Genomic DNA, 25064 nt, shown 5'->3' with positions numbered 1-25064 from the left:
TGGAGCCCATCCTTCCTGTACAGGCTCCTCCTTTCCCCAAAGGTTCCCCAGTTCCTAATAAACCTAAATCCCTTCTCCAAACATCATCCTCTTATCCACGCATTGATACCCTGCAGTTCTGCCTGTCTAACTGGCCCTGCGCGTGGAATTGGAAACATTTCAGAGAAGGCTACCATGGAGGTCCTGGACTTAAATCTCTTACCAAGCAGCCTAAATTTGGCCTCCAGGCCCTCTTTCTCCTACCTTTCCCGATGTCATTGCACATGCACTTTGGTTCTCAGAACCATGGCGACAGCATAAACATCTCAATAGACAGCAAAAATGTCGGGTGGTTTGTATCCATTGCTATATTCTGCATCTATGGCACGTCTATAGTGCCCTGCAGTTCAGATTATGGGGGCGTGACAGCAGCACTCACCAAAGTGCTGCACTGTAAATCCCCCTTGTGGAATTGAACTAAATGTTAAACTAAATGAACTAAAATGTTCCTAGTTTGCATTAACGTAGTCCTCTTCAAACAGCGCTACATTAATGCAACGTAGGAACCTACGTTGCGGGGGGGATAGCTCAGTGGTTTGAGCATTGGCCTGCTAAACCCAGTGTTGTGAGTTCAATCGTTGAGGGGGCCATTTAGGGATCTGGGGCAAAAATTGGGGACTGGTCCTGCTTTGAGCAGGGGGTTGGACTAGATGACCTCCTGAGGTCCCTTCCAACCCAGATATTCTATGATTCTATGAAGCTTGTGTTCATGCCTGCAGCATCCACACATGGGAGTCATCGTGCAGCACTTTGGTGTGCACTGCTATTCACACTCCCGTAATCCAAACTGCCGGACATTTCCCTAAAAATACAGTATTGACAGAGGCCACTAACTTTCTCAACTTAAATAATATGTCACTTACCATTTTAAACAGAAAAACACAATATTTCTACAAAGTCCATGCAGGGAGACTATCAATGTGCTTACTTTAGTTGGGTAGTTATGATGAGAGGAATGTTTGTAACAGAATTTAACAAAAGCTGAGACATCTATGAAAAACAAGTGTGTATGAGCAGTAGGGGAAAATCATGTGTGAGAGGGAACAAACTCTGAACATGATATGTACAGTATTAAGGAAACCTTATTGAAGTGAATGCATAATAGCCATGATGCAAAACAGATAAAGTCTAGCATGTGCCCTGTAAACCACAGAAGCTCTGGTAACTCCCTAAAGGTTTTAGCTAAAAGATTAGTGATCCTATAAACTTTTCATCACCAGGGGCCAATGTGACTTGGAGACCCTCCAGCACTGTAGGCTATTTGTCGAATAACTCGATCAGTAACAGCTCAGTTTTAGTGCAAATGAATTTTAAGTAGAGTTACCTTCTGTCTGCCTGTAGAATGTAGAGTCACTGCCACAAATGCTTCCTTCATTTTCTACGCTTCCTTCAAAAAAGCTTCCTTCTACTCAAGAAGACAGCACAACACATATTGTATAGAAATATTCAGTATATTATTAGGTTAAAGTACTCTTACAAAAAGTAGTGGTCTTTCTAACCACTATAGAGGAGTAGTCTGAAAATTACTGTTTGAATTTCAGCTGCTATACAAAAACGTTATTTCTTTTATATGAAAGATTTCTCAAATGGGGTTTGTAAATTACGGATGGAGAGAGAGAGAGAGAGAGAGAGAGAGAGGGAGGAAGAAGTTGCTTAAATGCAGAACTTGTCAAATGAAAGCTAGTGCAGTGAACTTGCTTTTAACATGACATTTTGGGCTTGAAACAGATCCTGGATTTTAAAGGCCACTACAGTATAAATAAAACAAACGAGACATTTAAACCTCTATTTATCTTCAAATGAAACAAGAGGGTTATCTTACCGTCACACTGAAAATAGAAAAAGAAAGTTAGCAATGACATTTAGATGCTGAGGCCTTCTTCAGAAAGGTCTCCTATATCCTGCACATCCTCACTTACGTATCCTGCATGTTATTACTCATGTGAGCAGTCTCGTTTAAAGGCATAATTCAACGAGACTACTTTTGAGAATAAGGAATGCCTCGGTGCATAAGGTTTTGCAGGATCGGTATCTTGACTTCTTTTATTTTCTGCATATATTTAAATTAATTGTTTTGTGCCATTTGCATCTCACCCACTAAATGTAGCATCCCCACCTTTATTTTTTCATTTCCATTTTTGAAGATTTTTTTTTTTAATTTGATAAGAAAAAAAAGTAACCTATTGAAATGGAATCTTTTAGGCCTGCATTCTCCTGTTCTACCTACAGGCTTGCCATGTACTGCTAAGTAGTATTAAAAGAGCCACGTAGAGTTGCCTTCATCCAGGTGCACACAGCCTTGCTATTAATTTTTGTCTTCCAAGTGCTTATCTTATCTTCAGGAAAGAATAAAAGAAAGACTTTATAGAAAACATAAACCCTGTAGAAAACACAAACTCTGTACAGATTTCAATCGAATTACACTAGGGATTAATTTGGCCCAGCGGAGACAAATCATCTCAGAAAGATTCGACTGGTTCTGGTTCTGCTTCTGAATCATTTGCTATTCAATTACAAAAAATGTGCCAGCATGACAGCAAGAAAGCACTGTCCCCAGACTCACAGAATACCTTCAATTACTAGTTTTATGGGGGGATGCATCATCTCTCCATAGTTAGTTAGGAAAGAATTACAGCTCATTCTAGAAGGCTGACATTGATATTAAATTGATCACATTTCTTCCCCAGTTACTTGAGAAACTTAAAATGTACGTCGCAGCTGCAATTCACCTGGGGCCAAATTCTATGGCAAACAGGCAAAACTCCAATTGTGATATGGACTGCAAGATTCGGCCTTCATTAGTCAAATTTTGCATTAAGTGCAATGGAAAACCTCAGCTCCAAAATTCTGTTCTCATTCATTATCTACACGGAACTTTCGGAGCCCTAACTCATGGAGAGCAGAAACAGAGCTGAGATTTGCTTTGTAGATCTGAGAGCAGAATTCTGCCTTATAGATTATCTAAACTTTGACTAGTTAAATAGCTCAAACCTAGCCCAACTCTCTAGATATTTAACTCCTTATAGTCCCCTGCTGTAATTCTTCTGAAAAATTTTAATTTTCCTTCCCCCCCAAAAAAACCTTTCAGAACTCTGATTGGGTCCATCATGTGAGTTAATGTGGATGAGTCTATAAGAAATTAAAACTGTACTGTACCTATTATTTCAGAACAAACGCCGCTCTCCAGTCTATGTTTTCTGTATAAATTCTTCAGGACTTTGGCACTACCAAAACGCTTGAAGCGACTTTTCACATTATTGTAATACCATTCCAGGGACTGGGTCCTCAGGAGTCTAAAGAGGATAAATGAGTAACATTTCAGAATGCTTAAAATGAGTCTACATCAGATGAAAACAAATGACGCTCCCTGGTCTTTCCTAAAAATTATATCTACTGGGCTCTTTTAAATCAAAAGCCTTATAGCATAATATTTTTGTTTTTGAACACTGTTTCTTGGTTTTAGCTTGAACAAGTCTGGTTTTATGGCAAAATAAGTACTGGAAATGTAGCTAAAAGTCATTCTGATTACAGTAGTAAGTTGCTTGGTTACCGTATCAAAATAGCAAATTATATGTTTTAACAAATGTACTGAATACATTTTGAAAGGCCATCTACAGTATTATAGAACAACATATGAGGCAATGGTTATAAAGCGTATTTACATGGATTTATAAATAACCCACCATGGAAAGAATAGTTAGTCAAGACATTACAGGGCATGGAGAGCTCTCTTTTCCTCTTCAAGATTTTTTTAAAATTAATTTTTCATAAACATACATCACTACACAAACATTTACAGAAAAGAGCTCACTGGACAAGGTCTGTACAAAGAATCATGGCAAGCAAAGAAGAATGGGTGGAAAACTTTATTGGGAAACATTCAAAGTTGCAGCTTGGTCTGAAGTCTCATTAACTCCAATAAATAAATAAATAGTGAAAGTGCTATCATACTGGAATGTGTAAGAGTAAGAACTGTGAGGCCAACAAGCCAAAAGACACTGTAAAGTTCACATCTTTGCCCCAAAATCAACATGGAAACTGGATTTAGCATCTGTGCTCTGAATGGAAAAAAATATCCACTTTTAACTAGATTGTTCCAAAGCCCATTGAACAGAAAGACTCCCAGAGACTTCAGTGGGCTTTGGATCAGGTCCCAAAAGACCAAGAAGATGATGCAAGCCATTATCAGCCCCTTTTATGAACATATTTTATTATAGGACCACAAGCTAATGGGTCCTTGCTTGGCACCCCTGTCACATGTGTAAGCAAGGGTGCAGGGCTAGCAGCAGAAAGTCTGCTCAGAGGGTGATTATGGGTAGCCCATAGCTGACCGGCACAGTCCCAAAAACGGGTATCATGTGGAAAGAATTCTACAAATCCCCAGCTGTAACTTAAAACTGACCTCCACCAGCAGTAGCCCCAGGAAAGAAAAGCAGGGTTTGCACCAGTGGGTCTGAATCAACTCCCATGTGTTTTTTTCACAAATTGATCTGACTTATTTGGTTGTGTACTGTCACATTAGTTTATTTTATTTTATGCCACACCTACGTACATCAAGTCAGATCACATGTAGCAAAGTGACTGGTATATTCTGATGTGACAAAGTTTTGCATGGCTACAAATGTGACAGTTCCCCCCCTCCCCTTTAATAATGTTTTTCGGTTACTAAAGTGGGAGGGCCAAATCCCATACAAAGTAGGAGACGAGGAGTTTACACTCTAGAACTTTGTATGTAATTGAGGCAATTTGTTGCTTCCCAAGACTTTGAAACTTGGAAGCCCAAAGTTAGCCTTCTAAGACTAACTTAGGTACCTAAATAAGTGGCCTGATTATCAGAAGTGCTGGGCACCCAGCAACGCCAACTGACTTAAGCCATGATTTTCAAAAATGGAATCAAGGGGAGAATTTTTTTAACTGGCTACTAGATTCAAATGGGGTAATTCACTCCTGACACAACTCTAGTCAGCTTGTATAGTATTAATCACTTGGAATTTCTGTGGGATTCCTCTCAGGCACCAAAATAAAAACACACTAAGAAAAAGTGGTGATCTCAAAAGAATGTAATCGTAAGACCTGTTTTCTTCAGCGTGTCTGGGTTTCCTTTGCATGTATGAGGCAAATGACAATCGACAATTTTTCTCCAACACAAGTCATTTGACAAGAAATTGTGTTTTCTTTTGAGGGTACTAACTGTATGGTTTTGCCAGTTATATCCTTTTGGTCAATTATCTCCACAGATTCTATGCTATGACCAAGCCCACCATACAATATATGACCCAAGAATTTCACTAAATGTTTCCATCAGTCTCAAGTGTTCAGGGAGATGCCTACAATGATAAATGGAATAGCACCAAACAGGTCTATTTATATTCTAGTCCACTTATATGTCATCACTGAAAAACATCTGGTAGAGTATACCTATAACCTCCTAATGGCAGAGTGGAAACTAAATAAAAGTGGTGAAGTTCGTTCGCTGAATTCTTGCACATTAAAGTTCAGCCATAGACTAATTATATTAGTTGCAGTGCTGCAAATAACAAGAGAATGCAGGTAAGTGGCCTTTTTCTGTGTGTCTCGGCTTCAACTAGATTCAAGGCAGCAGCTTTCTCTTACTACGTGTTTGCACAGTGCCTGGCACAATGATGCCCCAAGCCTGAATGGAGTCTCTGAGAGCTATTGTAATACAGATACTCTGTTAGTATACAAATAATAGTAAGACTGAAATATGCCCTGACAGAGTTGGCCAAAAATTTGTTTTCTGTATGACGTCCTCACAGATCACCTTGGTATGGCACATGATCTACAACAGATGAGATATATGGGGCCAATGTCAAAGTGGCAGCCACTTGCCCAAATCTGTTTGATTGTGAAATAGAGGGCTTTTGAGTCTCTACTCTGTGGCTGCCAAGAAAGCATTTTGTTCAAATGTAGGAGGTCTGTGAAGTCCTGATTAGCAGAACTGTGCTTGGCAGTGGGCAACCTGGTAAATCCATGAATTCAGGCAACCTTTACTCAAAAACAACTTTCAGTATTTCTTCCCGCTGTGAGAGTTTCTTCTACGTTATGGATCAATAGCATGAAAAGTGCACTGTTGCATCCATGGTATTAGAATTGTGTCAGAAAGGGGAAAATGCTACATCTTCTCTTGCTGAGTTTCATTCAGATTTGTCCACTAATGTTCTGGAGTGTTGGAAGGTTTTGCCTTCAACCTCTGACATGTACACGTGATCTTCATGATGGGTAAAATCGAGTTCATGTATAGGGGAGAGGAGAGAGGGTGGGATGCCCATTATTAGTTGGGATTGCTCCTAGCTTAGGACAGCATTCAAATGTTTGCTTCCCTTATATGAGCAGTTATTAAATTAATATGCAAGATACCATGCCTTCAAGTTGACAATCTTCCCAACTACCGCTCTGTTTCTAAGCTTTCCTTTATGGAAAAAGTGATTGAAAAGCTTGCGACAAAATTACTTTTGTACCATCTGGACTGATTTCCTGGACCCTTTTCAATGCACCTTTCAGCTGAAGTATAGCATGGAAAATGAATTAGTAGCATTAGACAGATGATGATCTATCCGTGAGCAGAAGTCAGCCATCCACTCTGACTTTTTTTTCTTTTACATCTGTCAGCAGCCATAAATACCACTGACCACAATAACAGCGATTTGCCTGCAGCCATTGACTGGACTGGACGAGACTGCACTTGAATGGTTCCACTTTTTCCTCTCCAAGATTGTACACACACTAGGGATTGTGAGAAGGGCAGGTGTGATAGAGCTTGGTGGGAAATGGTTTTCCCATTTCATGAACATTTTTGTGATTTAAAAAAATATCCCACTCTGCATCAGAACTTGAGATCTTTAAAAAAAAATTGATGAAAACATTCAGAGTGACACAGAGAGAGAGAGCTCTGCCCCAGAATAGCCAGTAGACTGGAGGTCAGGATACTTGACTAGGATGTGGGAGATTCAGGTTCAAGTTCCTGATTTGAATTAGGCAGGGGTTCAAATCCCTGATCTACCTGTTTCAGATCAGGGACTAGATCCAGGTGAGTTCCCTGACCACCAAGCTATTCTGGGATGAAGCTCTCTCCTCCTCCCTCCTACCCCCCAAAATTCCATGCTGGACCTGAGAAACCTTTTCCAATTACAGTTTAGTTAAAACTGATATGTTCCTACAAAAACTTTTGGTTTAGATGAATCCAATTTTTCTAATGAAAAATGTTTAGTCAAAAATTTCCTGACCAACCTAGTAAGCGAATAAAAACGAGGCTTGCTTGCCTACGCTACCACATATGGTTCAGGAGCAAAAACTGGGAATAGTTTTGAAAATTCCTCAGTTCTGGGGGTTGAAAATTTGTAAGAAACCTTATAATCTCCCTTTTGTGATAGTGAGCCATAACAACTCCAAATCTATGCTTCTATTCTGCATGCATTCTATAACAAATTGCAATGACTCTTCTAAAGCTTTTCAGCCTCTTAACATTCAGATAAGTCACCATGTCCCTGCTGATTTCTACTGTGGAGAAAGGATTTGGAGAAGAGAATAGCCATTCCTATGGATACCAAAATAAAGGACTTATTCACAAAAGAAATATGGACTCTTTCTGCTCATTTCAAAATCCTTTAATGTTGGCCTGTATTTTAAAGCCATGACTCTTCTACTTACTGCAAAAACAGCTTTTTTATGTGCCTAGAATTATGAAAAGCTACATCATAGCAACCACCAAATCTTACACTGAAGCACTTTCCCCCTTTTATCTATATTGAAGAGTGCGCAAATTCTTTCCATGAAATTAAAGTTCATATTTAAAGACTATTAGCCATATACCCATAAAAGCAGCAGCACTGGCTGAAGTTATTTATTTGTATTTCTGTGCTACAAAGTCAGCTATGTCTGTATATGTAAACAACTCTAAAATCCAAGGCCATTATTTAGGTTACATAAAATCATTAGGAAGGTGAATCACATTTCAAAGCCTTTTTTTATGGAAACAACATTGTGGGTTTGGAATCAGTATTACTACAATATGTGAAAAATTATTAGTCAACTTCTGTTCAATAAAGAAAAGCTTGACAGAGTATGAGAGATTTATTTTTGTAAGCGTGTGAGAGAATGAGGCACTAATAAAATAACAGACTCAGAGCAGTGGATAAACCTGGACATATTGTGAACAGGTCCTGTCAATGCTTTCTCACAGCACTGTTAATACTCCCCAATCCTGGCCTGCAATACCCACCTACTCCATTCCAGGCGCTCTCCTGAGAAGGAACACCTGCAAATTGTGCTGTGTGACTGTGATATGAACAAGAATTCCCTAGGGATGAGATCTCCTAACACATTTTTATTTATGATCATAGGACGAACATTTGAAAGACTTCACTCAAACTTTTCTACAAGCAGTCAAAAAATCCATTACACAACAAGTAAAGGATAAACAAAGCAATTTATCATTTAAAATTCATAGTTTTCTAATAAAACAACAAGTTAGGGACACTCATTTTGAATAAAGGTCAATGCAGCAAACCCCTTTCTCTATAAGGCTTTCTCTAGAACTCTAAATGTTAACACAATGGAACCTGAAATGATGTTCATATTTTTAGAGCCTGTTTATAACATAGTTTAAACTGGGAGAAAGCACACACAAATTTTAGAATAGTGAAAATATTCAGTGACCTCCATAGTGATTAGGAGTAAAATTTCAAAAGTGCTTAAGTGATTTAGGCACTTAAGTGACTTGTGAGCTCAGGTGATACTGAAGACTTTAACATACTCACAAGTTGTCTCAGGCACATGTGAAAGTGAGGGGGGAAATATATAGTAGGTCAGAATTTCATCCCTCTTGATGTATGCTGATAGTGACGGCCTCATTTTCAGCTCAGCCTTAACTGGACCTGTATTTTTGCAGGCGCAAAGGTCATTTAGCTCAGTGGGTTGAGCATTGGCTTGCTAAACCTAGGGTTGTGAGTTCAATCCTGGAGGGGGCCATTTGGGACACAAATTGGGGATTGGTCCTGCTTTGAGCAGGGGGTTGGACTAGATGACCTCCTGAGGTCCCTTCCAACCCTGATATTCTATGATTCTATGATTTAGACATTCAACTCCCTGAATATGCCCCCCCAAAACATCAAAGTGACCTAAACTGCAGGTGCAAAATAGTACAGTAGAACTTCATTCAGAGTTATCTACACCAGAGTTATGAACTGACCAGTCAACCACACTCCTCATTTGGAACCGGATGTATGCAATCAGGCAGTAGCAGAGAAAAAAACTACACTGTAAGCACAGAACTGTGTTTAAACAAACTACCAAAAAAATAAAGGGAAAGTTTAAAAAAAGATTTGACAAGGTAAGGAAACCGTTTCTGTGCTTGTTTCATTTAAATGAAGACTATTAAAATCCGCATTTTTCTTCTGCATAGCAAAGTTTCAAAGCTGTATTAAGTCACTGTTCGGCTGTAAACTTTTGAAAGGACAACCGTTTTGTTCAGAGTTATGAAAAACCTCCATTCCCGAGGTGTTCATAACTCTAAGATTCTACTGTACTTGCAAGTATTTGTGCCTGAAAATCCATTTGTCTGTCCTGGTGAATCCCTATATACTCGAGTTAAATCTTTTTATGTACATTTTATGTCATCCTTTTAGGGCACCTTAAGTGCACTAGCCCTTTGTGTCTGGATGGATCTGCACAGAAGAATGTCTTGGCTTTTTCAGCTTTACTGATCCTGTTATGGCCCTTTCCTCTCACCTTACAGGGCACCTTCTCAAGTTTTCTGGTTCCATGGTGGAAATCACACTGTGTGTTAAATTACGCCCTCAGTTACACCAGTGGAATCCCAGTGACTTCTGTGAGGTTTCACAGGTACAAATGGAGTTCAGAAATTTGGCTCTATGAATACTAACTAACTAACTAGATGGTAATAATTATGTAGTAATATACTTTCAAGTAACATTTGGGAGTTCATATGGCAGAAAATATACATAACATTTGTTCCCATTAGAGCCTAAATCCTAAATTAAAGAGTCTTTATACAAAATCACTGTAATCACTGCAGCAGCACCAACCAATGCCAAGATAATTATGGGTTTTTGTCAATGTTTCCATTATAAACTCAATTTTTCAGATGTTTATAACTCAGTTACAAATTTTCTCCTAGGTTCTCAATTCGTAAGACTGGAAACAATAAAGGGCATCAGGGCAGACCCATTAGAGTAACGTTAGTAATATAAAAGATCTTCATAACATTACCAATAAATACACCTGAAGGGACTTCAGCACTTTAATTAGCCTTGAAAGCAGTCAGATATTCAGCAGCATTTTTCCAAACATTGATGACCAGAAGAGAATGAATTAAGTTCAATAGAAACCAAATTAAACTGCTACTGAATACAACTTTTGTGTATGGAAAAAAAAGGCTTTTGAATTATTGATATATTCTGTGTTTTAAAGTACTCTGACACTGAATTAAGAAGCTGTGAAAGACCCATATACACACCTACAGTGGTCATCATTTAAGAAGTCTTCCACATTTGCCAACAGCTAGTGTATCTGACATATCACACGTACCACCCAGAGCTAGTATAGGAAATAGCAGAGGGAGCTATGTGGCATCAATTGACAAAGAATGTCTTTATAATGGAAACCACTGCATATGAATGGGAGTGTGATATTTACGCTTCAAACAAAGGGAAATAAAGAGTTCAGATTGAAATATAGTAAGTAGTGAAATGGTCCATCTCCTAACTAGAACTTTGTTTTCGAAAAACCTTGAACAGGAAGAAGAGGGTAGCAAGACAAAATAGAACGTAGCGTTCTTCATGTAACCCAGACTTGCAGGTGGCCTTGTTGCCTTTGCTGACCACCTAATCTTGTTGATTTAATAATCTGAAAAAATAATATATGAATCAAGAATGCGAATTTGGGATGAAAACACAGGAAGTCAAAATTTTGATCAATAGAAATGGTGACATATCTCAATCCTAGTTCAAGACAAATGGTTGGACAGATAATCTTTGAAAGGTCGATGTCATGGGGCAAGTGCACCCCGTTGCTTCTTGGGAGGGGGTGGGGGTAATGATGGCCCCGCGGCTGAGTCTATACAACCATCCCTTGTCTATCATAGCTTGGCCTAAGGGTAAAAGTCAATATGTCTGTCCTCTCTCAGGGCTGTGTGGCCTAGTGGCCAGAGTCAGTCTAACTGCCCTCTCTCAGGCCTGGATGGTCCAACAGCCAGAGTCAGCCTAATTGCCAGAGTCCCAATTGCCAGAGTGAGTATAATGGCCCTCTTCAGTAGGCCAATAGTTAAGTTAATTCAAAATAGCTTATTTGGTACCTCAGAACAGCTATTATATTAATTTCTTTCTGGGAGGGAGTTTCGGTGCAGGAGGGGGCTCCAGACTGGGGCAGAGTGTTGGGGTGCAGGAGAGGGTGAGGGGTGCGGGCTCTGGGAGGGAGTTTGGTGCAGGGGTTTGGGGTACAGGAGGGGATGCGAGATGCAGGCTCTGGCCGGGAGACGCTTACCAGAGACGGCTCTCAGCCGGCAGAGCAGCAGGGCTCAGGCAGACTGCCTGCCTGCATGCTGTGGCCCCACGCCGCTCCCAGAAGCGGCCAGCTGCTGGCACATCTCTACGCACCCCGGGGGGGGAGGGAGACAGCGTATCTCCGTGTGCTGCCCGCGGCTGCAAACGCCGTCCCCACAGCTCCCATTGGCTGGTTCCCGGCCAATGGGAGCTGAGGGGACAGTGCTTGGGGCGCGGGCCACGTGCCGAGCTGCCTCCTGCCCCCCTGTCAGGGGCCGCAGAGACGTGCAGCAGCAAGCCGCTTCTGGGAGCAGTGTGGGCTCATGGCATGCAAGCAGCCTGCCTGAGCCCTGCTGTGCCGGGGCCCTGGGCTGCAGCCCCTAAAGCCCCTGCATGAATCCAGCCCTACCCATGAGTGACAAATTATGCTGATGTAATCTGTAGTGTAGACATAGTCTAAGTTTGTAATGTTAGGTATCTTAAGAGCTTCAGCAGGCAATTCAGTAGGATAAGTCAAGAATGGAGTTTCTTTCTTATACCTGAATTGCTTTATGCTGTGGTTTTAACACGACAGTACTTTCTGTTAGAAGTTATTTTTGTATCCTATGCATAAAACACACAGTGGACCAAATTCTTCCTTAGACACACACTAGTGCTTGCTGGAAACTGGAATTTCCATTCTGCATTAAATTCTGAAAATTAAAAAATTAAAAAACATAACAAAAAATCTAAATTTCCCGTGGAGCAGCAATTCCAATATTTTGTTTAGAAAACATCAAAACATTTCAGTTCAACCTTTTTGAAACACCTCCGAGGTGTCTGAGCTGCTTGGAGGCCGGCAAGCTTGGGGAGTCTGGGAGCTGGGACTTTCAGACCCCAGAGGATTTCAGGCAGCCTCAGACATTTCAGAAAGGCGAAAATGAAGTGTTTTGACTTTTTCAAAACAAATGATTGGAATTCCTGGTGACAGGAAATTTCAATTTGTCATTCTATTTGGAAACAATTTGTTAAAAATTTCAGCCTGACAGGCTCCTGAGCAGCAAGGGCACCATGGAGCTGTGAATGATTTTCTGATGAGAAAATTTCAATTTTCCCATGGAAAATTTCAACTGGGCAGAAAGTGACTTTTCCATCAGAAAATTCCCAACCAGGTGTAATGTGTATACACTATTATTCATGAAGACATTTATCACATATTTATCTGAGAGCAGAATTTGGCCATACGTAGTTACTTTTTAGTTCAATACAAAATTGCAAATACACCACATTTAATATCATTGCAGTATCTAGAATCATTGAATATTCAGTAGTGGAGAAGGGTGGTGCTTTGTAAGAGATTCCCAATGCCCAATGAGATAAATATCCATCAGTGGGAATATGCAGAGAGAAACCTTGAAGAACCTTATTTTTATGTGAACTTGGTACTTGTTAAAGCTACCAAACTGTCAATTCTAAGGTCCCAAACACAAGCTTTCCCACAACCATGACAGCAATGTTCCTCAAGCATGTTCCAAAGGGATCATCATATCAAGAGAAGAGTGGGTAGTTCGGTCTTCAGACTCATTTAAGAAAGGTAATATCCCTACTCTGAACAGCACTTAAATCACATACTTAACATTAAACAGGCACATATGCACTCTCCAGAATCACAGCCCCGGTCCTTGGTCTCCCTGAGAGAACGGTCAAGAAAGTGGTGATATTGTGGGTTTATTTTTTTAATTTTTTTTTTTATTATTATTTAGGGTTTTTCAATGAACACCTCTCTTTTAGGGTCTGAACTGGTACCAAACTCAACAAAAATAGGGCAACGAGCAACCACCAGATAGTAACAATTCTTAGTCACTTCTGAACTGGGCGTGTTTGAAACTCTGACCTACAAATGACAGGTACATATCCCATTGCCCATCCTCCAGACATTCAGTCAATTTTGTCTTTCTCCAAGAGTCAATATTTTCCTTATTGTGTTTAACTGAAATGGCAGAAATTAATGTAATAGCTACTGATTTTAGGTTAAATCAACCATGCTTCAGCTTTAAGAATTCAATTTCTTCTTCTTTTTCTTTTAACATAGACATTTGAATCAAACACATTAGGTGTGTGTATATCAATACTCTGCCAATGCTCATTGCTCTAAATGGTGCTGAACTGAGTTCAGATTCATATTCAGGTTTTCAATATTAATGTGTGCTAATATCAAGGCTGGACAGAGCGAATTCGATTTTGAGGGTTGTTCTTTGGTATTTTTAATTTTTATTATTTTTTTCGCATAGATTTGCTGCCTGTGAAAGGTGCTATGTTGACATTTCTAGAGAATTAAGTTCTCTGTCTACTCATAAAATAGGTAAAGCATGGAGAGTGGCAATGTAAACTTCCCTACATTGCCCCGCTAACAAGCCTCAACCATGCATCAGAGAGATCACCTATGCTAGGGAGAGAATAATTACATTTAAATATCCATTCAGTCCACACTCTCCCTGCTGAGGTTGCTAGCAAACTTTTACCAACTACCTCATTGGATTTTGTGCTAGGAAACCGTATTGAGACTCCTAACTCACTCCACGCAGGCCGCCAAGCAGTCATCAGACAGGATCAACTTCTGTCATTATTAGGTTTCATTTTTATGCAGATACAGTGGGCTAAAACCACTCCTGGTTTATGCTGGTGTAAACCAGGGCACTGGAACCTCAGTGGTGGAGGATATGACACAGGGCAGATTAAGGTAGCACACAATGGATGTAATATCTCCTCTCACAGATGCTTTGCAAATGGCCTACAAAGCCCAAAAAGTAGGTAGGGCTAGTTGGAGAAGGTACATAGTCTGCTGTCAGAACTCCTATAGAGCCTCCAGTGATAATTAAAGCTGCCAGCCCCAGCAGAGACACCATCCATCTTCCCCAGGGAGCCAATCATCTGAGGAGAATTAGGCTTTACTTGCACAGGGAGGCGAAATTAGCACCTCCCTTCTCCAGCAGGGGTGCATCTGGCCCAGTAATTTTATTGCGGCATAGAGTGCTCTAATTAGTACAGTGTGTTCAGCCTACAGCTTGCCTTATATAAGGTATATCATCCAAATATATTTTCTAGTAACCTTACATGTAGCAATAAGAAGTTTTATTTATTAAGTACTGATTTCTGTTTTAAAATTCCACTTTGCGGGCAATGGTAAGGAGAATATATTGGATAAGTATAGCACAGGAGGAACAGGAAGTGGGTTTTTTTTAGGAATCAATGTGCTATATGTAAACATTTATTTTGTCTCTTTTTCAGTCAACTCCAACATTCGCTTTTGAACTTGTGATACGCAGGTTGTACATATGCGAGGGGAAGGGAGGGAACATATGGGAGGAGATACACTGAAAATAAATGGCTCATTTTCAACCCGGAAATAAGAATCAACATTTTTTGCAGCGAGGGCAAATAACCAAGGGAAGTAGTAAATTCTCAGTCACTTGGGAACTTTAAATCAAGACTGGATGTTTCCCTAAAAGACGGGCTCATCTAATTCAACCACGGGTTGCTAGGTTAGATACAGGAATTACTGGGTGAGGTTCTATGGCCTATGTTATACAGAAAGTCAGAGCAAATGATCATAATGGCCTCTTCTGGCCTGAACATTGATTAAGCTCTCTTTCTTAAGCATTTAAAAAAATCACAATCACAAACCATTTATATATATATATATACACACACACACACACACACATATATGTTAATGGTTTGTGACTGTGATTTTTTAAAAATATATATAGTGACGTGGCAAGGCCAGATGGCTATAGAAAAGTAGTGGGAGATAGATATATTAGCTCCAGGCTAAACAAATCCCTGGTACCAGGATAAGTGAAATGGCAGCTGCTCCAGGTCAATTAAGACACCTGGGGCCAATTAAGAATTTTTCAGAAGGCAGGGAGAATGCTAGGTTGATTGGGACACCTGAAGCCAGTCAGGGACTGGCTAAAACTAGTTAAAAGCCTCCCAGTCAGTCAGGTGGGTGTACATGTCAGGAGCTGTGGGAGGAAGTTGCGTTGTTGGAGAGACTGAGTAGTACACACCATATCAGGCACAAGGAAGGAGGCCCTGAGGTAAGGGTGAAGTGGAGCTTGAGGAAGTGAGGGCTGCTGTGGGGGAAGTAGCCCAGGGAATTGTACATGTCATGTTTCTAAAAGGTCAGCTACCATAGCCGATACTATTAGGGTCCCTGGGCTGGAGCCCGGAGTAGAGGGTGGGCCCAGGCTCCCCACACACTTTGCCCCCTGATTAATCACTGAGACTGGGAGACAACAGAGACTGTGCAAGGAAGGATAACTTCCCCTCACCTCCCTTGCTGGCTTAAGATGAAAATGGCTCAGTAGACTGTGACCCTTGTCTCTAGAGAGAGAAGGGTTACGTGAAGGGTCACAGTGAGCCTCTGAGGCTAGCGAAATCCGCCAGGAAACACGGGACCCACGGAGGCAAGGACAGAGCTTTGTCACTATATATATATATATATATTTTACCAGCTTCAACCTTCTAATTAACTCTTGTTTCCTTTTCCTATATAATGAATCTTTATGTAGTTCATTATAGGACTGGCTACTAGCATGGTCTTTGGCGTGAGATCTAAAGTGTAATTGACCTGGGGTAAGTCCCTGGTCCTTTGGGACTGGGAGTAACCTCAATATTACTGTGATTCATGGTATAAGTGACCATCTAACACAGAATAAGCTTATCTGGATGGCAAGACAGATAAGTAACCAAGGGGATTGTATGAGACCCCATGTTAAGCCTGTTAAAGTGCCCAAGGAGTTTACATTTGGTAATTGCATGGTGAAATCTAAGTATAGCACTCTCAACCAATTTGGGGTTTGTGCCCTGTTTCCTAACACACTGCCCTGAGATTGGTACGCATGTTCTTGAGCCACCGCAGGACAGCCTGACAGTAGACACTAGCTAGTGAGTATTTAGTAAAATCATCCAGAAAATCTGTCAAAATCACATTAAGGTTCAGAGAATCACATTTCAATCTATCGTATGACATTTCAATGCCCGCAGCAGAAAACAGGTTTCTTAAAATACGCCACCTATAGAGTTCACTATAAATCCCCATCAGAGCTAATATACACTACCAAGTACTGCAGGTTTGTAAACAAGACTCCTTAAGGTGGTAGCTTGATTATTCAGTTTCCATTAAAAGACACTCTGAGATTCCAGTTCCTTGGAACTTTGACTCAATTTGCTGAAAAGAATGTAATCTGATTGTAGAAACCAAGAATAAAGTATCTGCTTCTAAAGAGTGTGAACCAGACTCTTTGAATAAAACAGACCCTCAAAGGCTGATCCCTGGCTTCTGAAGATCATTGACATAATTTAAGTTTTAATTAAAAAAAGATATACAATGCATTGTTTGCAGTGTTGTTGCAGTTGTGTTAATCCCAGAATATAAAAAAGAAGAAGGTGGGTAAGGTAATATGTTTTATTGGACCAACTTCTGTTAGTGAGAAAGATAAGCTTTTGAGCTACATACCCACTTATTTCACCCACTGTGCCTCGCTCATGCAATACACTGCAATTCATAATTCATGCAACCACAAAAACAGCATTTGTGTGTAACTCAGCAAAAAGAATGCCCTGTCTAGACAACACATCAAATCTGTTGGGCTGCAAATAAAAGGATTCCACCCTAGGTCCATTGTGTACCCGCAGTGAAAGAAACACAGGCAAGGAAAGGAGGCCATGCCCAATACCATTCCTGTGACCCAGTATTCTTTTGGAATAACCATATATTAGTAAGGATATTGCTACTCTATCAGCAACTACAGCCACTGGTGAATATTCTTTTCCCACTTTTACTTACCTGAAAAACGGCTCATGTTTTACAATAACTGATGTTTATTCATTGAGAGTTGATTCAAGAAACCAACAAATTGACAGAAAATACAAATGACTGTTTTGCAAGAGAGCCAAGATGGCAAAGATTATTGCCTGTGTAAAACCACTTTGTCATCTAATTAAACAACATCTCTCACTGCTGTTGACCATACATAACCCTCTGGACATCTACTGGGCCCCATTCATCATTGTGTCACTGCAGTTTACACTGGAGTAATGTGATGATGACTCAGGCCCCAGAAGTCCCATACACACATGCTCCTGAGGCTGAGAATCTGGAAAATGACACTTTCCAAAGGAGCGGGGTCCTGCGATAATCTGACACACTTAGACACCTTCAGTTTATTGACAATTATGGACTCCTGTACCTGAGGGAATAACATCTAAAATATATGCAGTATATATTACAAAAACGGTGAAAACCAGTCAGATAAGAGACCTAAATTTTTAACTCCAGTTTTTACTAGAGGTTTTTACTACCACACTGATCTCTTCAACAACAGCAACAGACTTAATGTTGACTCTAGCTGGCAGAAATACCAGTCTTCCCTCAGGGGCTAAAATGTCTCTTTTACAGAAACAAAAAAAAAACCAAACCAAAACAAAAACAACCAGCCCGTTAAGCTTTCTCACCTATGAGCAACCAGCTTGCCAGGCTACGTAAATCACAAGTTCTGATTTACATACACACTTTCCACTCACCATAAGGTTTTTGGTTTTCTGTTGCTCCACCCTCGTTGCACAAGTAACCCCACCCCTTTTGTCAGGTTTCAGAGTAACAGCCGTGTTAGTCTGTATTCGCAAAAAGAAAAGGAGTACTTGTGGCACCTTACGCTCAAATAAATTGGTTAGTCTCTAAGGTGCCACAAGTACTCCTTTTCTTTTCACCCCCTTTGTGTTTTTCTTCCACTCTCATCCATCTGTCTTCTTCCATGCAGTCCTCTATGTAACAGCAGCCACTGGAGTCAGTGGAGACTGGCCCATACCATTTGCTGGGCTAGAACCTTTGGTAATCTAGATCCAATTCATGAGTCTGGAGCCAGGAAATACAGATACGTTTTTTTACCAATACTATGGTGTATTACACAGTGTTACTGCACTCTAAACCTGGACTCCTCTCCCTAGCCCAGCCTGCCATGCCTCCACACATTCTTCCTTTAACTTCCTCCTTAAAACACACTTCTTCACAAGGCTCATTAATGTTACTTTTCCATGCTGAGCCGAATAGATAAACTAGACATTGGACATGTGGAAATCCTTACCCAAACAAAACAATCCCCAACCACAGAACTACACTAATCCATTAGACTGCTCTTGTTGCTTTCCATGCCCCTTTTCCACTGCTGCATATTGACCTTATCAAAATGGGTTTTTTTAAAAAAAAAAAATTTTTTTTTTAAAAACCCATTTTGATAAGGTCAATACGTTTTTTTAGAATGGAATGTTTTTTCATTTCTAAACAACATTTTCTTATTACGTTTATTTTATTGTATATTATAAATGATAATATAAAATGAAGTGAAAATTGGAACAAAACATTTTGATTTTTTATCAGAACAGAATGTTTCAATTGACTCACAATGAATTTTTTTTTCAAAAATTTTGTTCTGCAGGAAATTTCAGAATGTTGACTCTGTCTCAATTCAAGACAAAACAAATGTTCAAAATCTCAAATTTTTTCCTGGGACAGAAATTCTGTTTTCCAGACATATGGATGTTTTGTAGATAAATTGCATACATGAAATAATACTAAAACAGCACTGGGTGTATTCCCGCTCCACCATATTGAGGCTGCTCCATGCAAAACACAACTAAATGTGAACCAAAATATATGTTACAACTAAACTAAATAGTGATAAACCATCCCTTTGAAGAACTTTTTCAGTCTCATTCGTATTAACTCTTGTTGCTAAGCAAATTGAAATTGATTGTCAATGTCGTATTAACAAGATTTCTGAAATGAAAATATGAATACGCAGAGCTACAAAAATTAAACCTATAAAGCAAAACTCGTATAGCAACTGTAGGATTTTAAAAAAGAAACAACTAGAGACTTTGAAAAATCCTCAGCTATACATTCATATTATTTTTTGTCACTTTTATATCTAACATTAAAGATGGTATTCTTTAGAATCTGTCTCATGAAGTGAAACAGATAAATTCAACAGCAATTACAGTCATGCAAAAGCTTCTGTATTTGAGCCATAGAACACAAATACCTATCAATAAACTCACATGTAAAAATGGTCAAAGAACTTTTGCATTAATGTTAATTAAATGAAAACATTTTCTGTCAAAATATAAATCAACATAACTATTTAGGAAGAAATGCACCAGTCTCTGACATGAGAAACGTTTCCCATTCCCACGGCAGATATAAAACAAAGCAGCAGAACAAAGACTAACTTTGATTAGTTATTCAGATTACCTGAGAGAAGGGTTGTCTTTCTGCAAACTTATTTTCTAGACAGAGATTCTTGAAAAACAGCTGAACAAAAATGTGCAGCTGATGAAGCAAGAAAATATCCACATAACAGATACAAAGTCGACTCCAACCGGGGGGTGGGGAGCTGAGGCTAAACCATGCAAATTAAATCTGTAATCCTGATTAGAAAAATATGCCGGGTTTTTAACATCGAGCTCAAGAACACCAAAAGGACAACAACCTGCTTTATGGTCTGTTTCTTCAGGAGAATGCTTCTAAGAAACAGAAATCCCAGCAATGGAGATGAGAAAAGCCATCAGCACATAATATTAAAGAGAAACCAGGACCCATTTCAGGCTTTGTAGATCTATATAGATATATATACTTTTTTTTTTTTGATTTATCATATTAAATGTGCTCAGATTCAGTTCCCCTTTTTAAATGGTTAGTATCGCGCCCTGCAACTTTAGCTTTTGCAAAGCTCAGATGCACAGTCTACTTATGGAAGGCATAGCTATCGTATTCCATCACCACACACTGTGATTATGGACATCTGAAGCTTTACAAATTGTCAGAGGCAGAAAACTGCATAGAAAAAATGTTTTATGATGCTCATGCGACAGAAAACACTACTCATAGCATACAGCACACATATGAGGGGCTTCATCCTGAACCCCACCCTGCACCCCAGATGATAAAGAGCCAATGTAGCTGACTCTTATCCACCCTCTGAAGCCCTCATGGTAGAGGGAATTCTAGGGGCATTGCAAGGGGCAGGAGGCATAGACAGAGAAATGCTGCACTCCAGTCATCCCCAAATGGCAGACAATCCCTATGGGCCATTGCTAGCCAGGCATAGTTTAAAGCACCAGGGCTGTACTAAACTACACCAAGTGCCAAATGAGTCCCTAGCCAGCCAAAGGAGTGAAAAGCAGCAAATGATTCTCCCTTTTCAGTTCTGCCCAGCAGATAATGGGGGCAGGGAACGTCTGAGGCCAGTGTGGGTAACGTATGTGTTGTAGTGTGACTGTACTACATGTATTTTTGAATACAAATGTGTATCTAAACGTGCTGTACGTGCACAGTAAGTCTATCCCTGTTCCTAAGAAACCCAGGTAACACCTTCTGTGTTTTCACAACTGGCAAGCAGAACGTGATTAGGAAGCCTGCAAACCACATGGGACTGTTATGTTTCCTTATTTCTTCAAACCACTAATTAGAAAAAGTACTATATTTAAATGTACATCTCTCTCTGGACTGGTTTTCTCTGCTGTATAAGCAAGACATTTTCAGCTGGATCCTGAAGCTGGAAGCTTTATTTTGTAAGCTGCCTAGCAGCCTGGCTAAAGCTAAATTCCATCTTACAGCTGAAAACCATGAGGAAATTCCAAAGCCTTTAAAAATTATACAAATGAGATTTTAATCCCAGACTGCCTTGCTAAAGGGGACTCTAAATCTGGGCAAATTTACTTTGACTGTTTGTTTTCAGCTATTTGAATAACTGGAAAACTAGAGAAATAAAGTCTATTTTTGTTGGCATTTGTGATTCACCTGCACACTTCTTATGACCATAATAAACAGCAAAGAGAGCCCTGAAACCACTGATTAGTCAATCTGGCATTAGGGTGCAGCTGCTATCTCAGCTTCCCCTGAGAGACAGTCTTTTCCAGAACTGGTAGGGTGAGTTGAGCCTCTGACCAAATCACAAAAATCCCTTTCTGGGGGGTAAAGAAGAGTCCAAAACAAAATAAAGTGTCCTTCACCTTTCTCCAGGTCAATTCTTTTCCCTTGGTTGCAGCGGTTAATACCAGTTTTTGCTCCTTCTTAGGCTAAGTCCTTTCCCTTGGTTGCAGGGGAGTGTCCTGAAAGGACCAGATTTGGACAGGAATGGGTCATGTCTACTTTTAAAAGACTTTTAAATAGACAGCTATGACCAGTCCCAAATATTTTTCTGTAGGAGCTGCCAGGACAAGTGTTCTAAAGACAAGTGATCAAGAGCAGCCTTTACTTGAGCAAAATGGAAGAGAACAGAGAAAACAGCATATAAGACAGGAGAAAGTGGAGGGGGTCAGATCCTGTTAGTAGAGCTGGGTGAAACTTTTCAGCTGAAACTTTTTTTGGGGGGGGGGGGGCGGGTTGGTCATCAAAAATGCAGATTTGGGTTGACAGAAACATTTCACAAATTTGTGTCAATTTCAGCAAATTGTTTCAGTTAAAACAAAAAAGGAAAATAATTTGGAGGGTGCTATTCCCAAAAACAAGGAGGAGGAGAAGAGGGCAGATCAGGTCCATAGACTCTGGCCCTTAGGCATCGCTGTCTTGAGAGCCAGGGCAGCTCTGCGAACTCTGGCCATTAGGCCTTCGTGCCCTGAGGACAAGGGCTGCTCCCTAATTCCATCTGCTAGGCTTGCTACCCCAACTGTGAGAAGCCACATTCACTGAAAGAGGGTATTCTTCCCCCGTTCTCCTCCCCTGAAGGCTTGAAACTAAGCTACATGTGGCATTTGCATCCAAAGAAGAGTAATTTACATAGCACTCCCAAGGTGGTGTAACGGACTGTACTAAGTCCAAAAGATACAGAGTTTTATGATTTATTATTTAAATTGTAATTAACTCATGTATTTATTAATACACGAGTGTGGGAAACTATTCTTGCAACTATTTTATACAGAAATAGAACAATTAAAAGAGAAAATATTGAGATATACTTTAAGATGAAGGGTGAAGATATCGGTATCTTACCTTAAAAAGATGTCAGCATACACACGTAGCTACTTATACAGATCTAGAAGGCAGGGGTGTAGAAATCAGACATCTAGAATGCAGATCTACGTTAATCACGACTATGAAATACATGGACCCAACTCATTCTCTCATTAATAGTATTTTTACAATACTGCAATGTTTAATTGACATGGAAACTATCTTACAAAGTAACTTAGACATGACCCCAAATCTAGTGAAACACGGAACCAGTCATGTAAACAAGACACAGAACAAATTAGTCCCCCATACAGCATACAAAGTTAGATGGATATATTAAATCTGGTAAGTGCGTGATGAGAAATGCATCCAAATGAAAAGGGTTTTCTTTTAGTTGTAAAATACACCATATGTACTGACCATTTCCCAATGTCTGTGTTTTCATAGGTATTTTCCTTAGCTGAGCTGCTTGGGAAATGTCTTTTCTTGCCATGCAAAAAAAAAAAGTTTAAAATTTTCTTCAAAAGTTTGTTTTGTTTTGTTAAAAACTCGGACACCAAAACATTTTTGGCTTCAAATATCAGATGAGTTTTGTTTTTAGTTTTTCAGCAAAAAACCATCATCAAAAACAGATGTTCCTTTTGGAAATTTCCATTTTGATGAAACCGTTAAAAAAAAAAAATTCAACCAGCTCTATTTGTTAGCACACCAAACTCCATAAATAAAGTGTTAATACAAATAGCAATAAAGTAGTAATATGAATAAACATTTTATTTCATATCAAGCTCCATGTCCATGGAAATCTCACTCTCTCAGAATGAAACTCAGTGTAGGTCATGACAGCTCAGTTTCTACCTTTTAGAGTATCCGGCGTGTGCACACCTAAAATCTTGCTACGAGAACTGATGAACTAAAACAATCCAAGCTAGGACTATTGAGCTCCCTAAAGGCTACAAGCATGGAGTGATTCATAACCGATGCTTAAATTGAATTATAATGAAACATAAGGCACAGGAAAAAGAATCTCTGGACAAGACTCAAATAGAGCTAAAACACAAGTGCTTATTAACAAAGGACACAAAACTTTTTCACACTAGGCCCAGACTTCAACCCCTCATTCACATACAAGTGGCCTTATATTATGTTTAATAACTATTAAAGAAAGCAAACACTGCATACATTTTAGTGTATTTATTATAATACAATGAATAATCATACCTTAGTAATCATTATTATAGGTATGACTGGTAGCACCACCAGTTAATTATTATTATTAATGCAGTACAATTATTTGTTTTATTATAATAAGGAGTACACTAAAAATAGTTCCAACAAAATTCAGCCTCATGCAGATGTGCTGCAAGGAAAATTTCAGACCGAATGATTAAAGCTTGTCAAAGTTGTAAGCAACTTAAAACAGTGTTTTATATTAGAAAGTGTTGGGCAACCTTAAAGATTACATATATATTACAATAATTATTTAAATTATGACTTAATAATGCTGTACCTCACTTCTACAGCACCTTCCACTCGTGGACCTTAAACATTAGTTAAGCCTCAAAAGCATAATAGGCAAGTTAGCTCAATATTATTACCCGCATTTTACAGATGAGAAACTGAAGCACGGAGGAGTGAAGTGACTTGCCCACCGTTACACAAGAGGACTGTGAAAGCGAGAACAGAATTCAGATTTCCTGACTCCAAATCCCAAGCTTCAATCACAAGATGATCCTTCTCCTTATGAAATGTAAAAGCACCCTACAAAATCTTCTTGGTAACTTCAGATAAGATACAGTTTAAACAGAAAGAAAAAACAAAACATACTGCAGTGTGAGCAACTTCTCTGTGCAAATTATATATCAAGTGGTGTGTCTACAGTGGATCTGGAGGCATAATTCCCTGCTCAGGTAGATGCGCATGCGCTAGGTATGCTCGAGCTAAAGTGCTAAAAATAGCCATGTGGCCATGGCAGCGCAGGTGGTGACACAAGGTAGCCACCTGAGTACCTACGTAGGTTACCCTGCCATTTATGGTGTGCTAACCTGATCAGAGCTAGCATGTACCCGTACATGTACCCAAGTTGGATATTACAGTGTAAATGCATCCTAAGAATAAAAGAATGTAGTCCTTGCAATATCTTTTGTAGAAGTATGAATTACAACCTTTTGTGAGATCAAGGGTCCGAGTTAGTTAGCATGATCATGTACACAGTTCTCTTCTAAATTCACGAGTATTAGGGCTTGGAAACAAGACATATCCCACAGTTTTGCAGACTGTTTTGTTAAGATACAGGGCAAGAACTATAAATGGCTGAATATGTAATGACAGGTGAAAAACTTGATACAGTGATAACCTACACTGAGCTTATTTAGCACTCCTTCCATGACAGCTTTGCTCAAACAGCAATCAGGCAAACAAGGCATTTTCATTTTTAATTGGAAATTCACAATTACATAATATATTCCTCATCCAGCTCTTACCATACAGATCCCTTTGTTTGATGCGGGGTCTCT

The 25064-nt window shown here is 39.6% G+C and overlaps 1 protein-coding gene across 6 annotated transcripts in view; it reads right to left on the bottom strand.

Annotated features, from left to right (window-relative positions):
- The window catches only part of MYRIP (myosin VIIA and Rab interacting protein), a 348736-nt gene that overhangs the window by 80008 nt on the left and 243664 nt on the right, over positions 1 to 25064 (bottom strand). For all 6 annotated transcript variants that reach the window (XM_084621621.1, XM_084621618.1, XM_084621622.1 and 3 more), the window contains exons 4-5: positions 3196 to 3332; positions 1364 to 1444 (exon numbers count right to left, since the gene is read on the bottom strand). In XM_084621621.1, coding sequence (XP_084477747.1) covers positions 1364 to 1444; positions 3196 to 3332 — 218 coding nt within the window. The remainder of the gene's footprint in view (positions 1 to 1363; positions 1445 to 3195; positions 3333 to 25064) is intronic.

This window comes from Lepidochelys olivacea, assembly GCF_965140295.1.
Source record: "Lepidochelys olivacea isolate rLepOli2 genome assembly, chromosome: 2".
Taxonomy (NCBI): Eukaryota; Metazoa; Chordata; order Testudines; family Cheloniidae; genus Lepidochelys; species Lepidochelys olivacea.
Note: the sequence above shows the minus strand (reverse complement) of the source record. Positions and strands in the feature narration are given on the sequence as shown.